General features: G+C 52.9%; 1 protein-coding gene across 1 annotated transcript in view; it reads right to left on the reverse strand.

The window, feature by feature from the left end:
- LOC144603752 (mRNA-decapping enzyme 1B-like) overlaps positions 1-2,267 on the reverse strand; it is a 57,779-nt gene extending 55,512 nt beyond the window's left edge. Inside the window, exon 1 of the mRNA XM_078417458.1 lies at positions 2,187-2,267. Within this exon, the coding sequence (XP_078273584.1) occupies positions 2,187-2,267 (81 nt within the window). The remainder of the gene's footprint in view (positions 1-2,186) is intronic.
- Between the last annotated feature and the right edge of the window lie 2,062 nt (positions 2,268-4,329).

The following is a 4,329-nucleotide window of genomic DNA, read 5'->3' on the forward strand; positions in this document are numbered from 1 at the left end:
GGGAGGGAGGGGGAGAGGGGAGGGGGGGGGAGGGGGAGGGGAGGGGGAGGAGGGAGGGGGGGATGGGAGGGGGAAGGGGGGAGGGAGGGGGCTCTCCCCTTTTCCCAGTACCACTCTTTCCCCGTTGGGGCCCGTCCTCGTAGGGATTCCATTGTAACCGGGAGGAGGGGAGGGAGGGAAGGGGGAGGGAGGGAGGAGGGAGGAGGGGAGGGAGGGGGGAAGGGGGGGGAGGGAGGGGGAGGGGGGAGGAAGGGAGAGAGGAGAGGGGGGGAGAGGAGAGGGGGGGAGAGGAGAGGGGGGGAGAGGAGAGGGGGGAGAGGAGAGGGGGGGGAGAGGAGGGGGGGAGGAAGGGGGCAGAGGTGGGGGGAAGGGGAGGGAGAGGGGAGGGGAGGGGAGGGGGGAGGGGAGGGGGGAGGGGGTGGGAGGGAGGGGGGAAGGGGGAGGGGGGAGGGGGACCCTCCCCTTTTCCCAGTACCCCTCTTTCCCCGTTGGGCCCGTCCTCATAGGGTTTCCATTGTAACGGGAGGAGGGGAGGGGAGGGAAGGGGGAGGGAGGGAGGAGGGAGGTGTGGAGGGAGGAGGGGAGGGGGGAGGGAGGGGGGGAGGGGAGGGGGGAAGGGGGGGGAGTGAGGGGGTAGGGGTGAGGGGGGAGGGAGGGGGGAGGGGAGGAGGGGGGAGGGAGGGGGGAGAGGGGGAGGGGGGGGTGGGGGGGGTAGGGGGGGGGGAGGGGGGAGGGAGGGGGGAAGGGGGGAGGGAGGGGGGCTCTCCCCTTTTCCCCAGTACCACTCTTTCCCCGTTGGGCCCGTCCTCGTAGGGTATTCCATTGTAACCGGGAGGAGGGGAGGGAGGGAAGGGGGAGGGAGGGAGGAGGGAGGAGGGAGGAGGGGAGGGAGAGGGGAAGGGAGGGGGGAAGGGGAGGGCGGAAAGGGGGGGAGGGGGGAAAGGGGGGGAAGGGGGGAGGGGGAGGGAGAGGGGAAGGGGGGGAGGGGGGAGAGTAGGGGAGGGGGAGGGAGGGAGGAGGGGAGGGAGGGGGAAGGGGAGGGCGGAAAGGGGGGGAGGGGGGGGAAGGGTGGGAGGGGAAGGGGGGAGGGGGGGAGGGAGAGGGGAAGGGGGGGGAGGCGGGGGAGGTAGGGGAGGGGGACGGGGGGGAAGGGGGGACGGGAGAGGCACAGGGGCATTGTGACGTCACACGCTGAATACCACGGGGGGGGGGAAGGGGGGGTCTGCTCGAGTTCATCTCACAGGGAGGGGCATTGTGACATCACAATGAAGAATAAATCCGCACCGCAGCGCCCCCCTTCTGTCAAAACTTCGATAAATCAGGGGGAGGCAGCACTTTTAAACCTCTGTAACTTAAAAAATATGCGTCCGAATTAAATAAAAATATCATTTTCCATCAGCGAACCGCATGCTGATTAAGGCGGTACAAAAATCGTGGCGCTACGGTTCACCATTTTGCCGGAATTGCCGTATTCAGCCGACATCAGTGGAATATATATAGTTTTAATAGTATATAGATATATATATATATATATATATATATATACAAGATCTGTTTTAGTAGTATAATAATAATAATAATAAGAGACAGACAGACAGACAGACAGACAGACAGGCAGGCAGGCAGACAGACAGACAGACAGACAGACAGACAGACAGACAGACAGACAGACAGACAGACCAGACAGACAGACAGACAGACAGACAGACAGACAGACAGACAGACAGACAGACAGACAGACAGACAGACAGACAGACAGACAGACAGACAGACAGACAGACAGACAGACAGACAGACAGACAGACAGACAGACAGACAGACAGATAGATAGATACCCGTTGGGTCCAAACCTGCATTGGTGCAGCAACCCCTCCTCCCCTTCACCCCTCCCTCATCACCTTCACCCCTCCTTCCCCTCCCCTCCACCCCTCATCCCTACCCCCCTGCTACTACTCCCCACTCGGCCCAACCGTGGAGGCATTGCCGGGTGGGAATGCCCCCGTGGCCATGGGTGGGCAAGGGGTCACGGAAAAAAGCAGTGACCTGGGCCCCTTTTCTCCTGCGGGCCTCTCCTGTGGGCTGGGCGTGGAGCCGAAGTGTCTCCTGATTGCATGGACCCGTTGCCGGGCGGGGAGTGTCTCCCAGGGCTTTGGGTGGGCGAAAGGGGACAGGGAGAAGGCACTGACCTCGGCCCTATTTTTCCTGGTGGCCGGGCGTGGAGCTGAAGCCTCCCCTGCAGCTCGACTGCGAGAGGCGGGGACGGCCATCTTGTGGATCCTCTGCCGCAGCCTCTGCCGCGCGCTGCACCACAGGGAGGAAAGTCACACGCGGGCAGCGGTCCTCCCGGGGGGGGTAGGGGAGCACATTTATTAAAGCTTATAAGGTAAATTTTTAATAAAAAGTAACAAATGTGGGTTTATTGAGAGCACGGAGGAATGGTGAGTAGGGTGGGTCTAAAAATGTCACGCTGTCGTGTACAGTTTTGGCTGTGTCAAGCCCCAAACTATGTACAATTAATAAAATGCACAAACAAACAGAGAGTTTTAGTAATACACTAGACCAAGTGGACCCGTTGGGCCCATTCCTCGAACGGTTTCCATTGTGACTTGGGAAAATCGCAATTCTCTTTAAAATAAATTGCTTTAAAAAAAAAAAAAATCTCAATTAAATAAATATGCAATGTAAAATAAAGAGGCCGAGATGGATCCGAGGCCTTTTCCAAAAATGGGCGGCCGGGTGGGGAGTGTCTCTCGGGGCTGTGGGCAGGCAAGGGGGGACAGTGAAGGGAAGAGGGTGGCACTGACCTCGGCCCCATGACGCCAGCGCTGCAGCCAGAGCGAGCCATGGACCCAAAGCCTCTCCTGTATTGGTCTAGCATCCTCTCCCCCTCCCTCCCACTCACCCTTTCTTTAAAATATATATATATTTGTTTTAATGAAATGAATCTCAAGGAAATAAAGATCCTATGTAAAATAGAGCGGTCAAGCGGGAGGTTGTAGCCAATCAATGGACTCCACATGGGGGTGAATGGCAGGAGCAAATCACTCCATCCTCCCTCCTCCCCCCCTCCACCCCCTCCCTCCCTCTTCCCTCCCTTGGAGATAGATTTAAACTTTAAAATGTGAATACCTTTAAAAATATAACTCCGATTTCAATAAAACTACTTGCATTACCATTAAAGCAATGACGGTGAGTAAGGCAGGCCTAAAATTGTCGCGTTATCGTGTACCATTTTTGCTGTAGTTCGATCACAAACAAACAAACAAACAAGAGTTTTAGTATATAGATACTAGACCAAATGGACCCGTTGGGCCCAAACCTCTCCTGCATTGGTGCATCACCCTCTCCTCCCCATCCCCTCTCACCCCCCCTCCCTCCACCTCCCCCTCCCCTTCCCTCCCCCTCCCCACCCTCCTTCCCCTCCCCCCCCATCCCCCTCAACCTCCCTTATCCTCCCCCCTCCCTCCCTCCCTCCATAGGAGATAGATTTAAACTTTAAAATGTGAATAACTTTAAAAATATAACACCGATTTCAATGAAACTTCTTCTATTAGCACCAAAGGGACAACGGTGAGTAAGGTGGGCCTAAAATTGCCGCGCTATCGTGTACCGTTTTGGCTGTAGTTCAAGAACAAACAAACAAACGAGAGTTTTAGGAAATAGATATATATATATGTATATAGATAGATAGATAGAAAGACAGATTTGTAAACATCTCATTTATCGGAATTGAACAGCCCTTCAGGTTTATATAAAAAAGGAAGTTGAAACGAAGATATTATCAGGATTTTTAAAGAGTTTTTCTGCTTAACAAATTTATTAATTTAATTCTATCCTCAAAACAATTCATTTTGATGTGTGTGCTTACTGGATATAAACATATTTGCCGATATGCCTGCTGTACCATGAATTTCTTAAATTATTACTGGTTGTTGTTTTATATTAATTATGCGTTTCTTGATGTGCCCATTTGTAATTTGTTATATTTCTTGCTGTTCCATAATTCTGCCAAGTAATTCATAGTTGTTTATTTAATTGTTATCTACTGCTTATTAATTTGTAGTTTGCCGTACTTTGATGTGTTACTGTTACATAGAATCATTGGCAAAGGTGCCCTCTACACTATTATTTTATTAATTTGTTTTTCCGGTCTCTGTTCTATCAATTTATTGATTTGTCGGTGTACTACATGTTTATCATTTACACAATTTTTTTTTAATTTGCTAAGGTCAAGGACAAACTGGAAGAATTGAAATGTAATACTTCTCACTGGACACAATAGCCGTTATTTTCTTCTCATCAAACAAGCCTAATTAACAATGGCAAACT

This window comes from Rhinoraja longicauda, chromosome 20 (genome assembly GCF_053455715.1).
Source record: "Rhinoraja longicauda isolate Sanriku21f chromosome 20, sRhiLon1.1, whole genome shotgun sequence".
Lineage (NCBI taxonomy): Eukaryota > Metazoa > Chordata > Chondrichthyes > Rajiformes > Arhynchobatidae > Rhinoraja > Rhinoraja longicauda.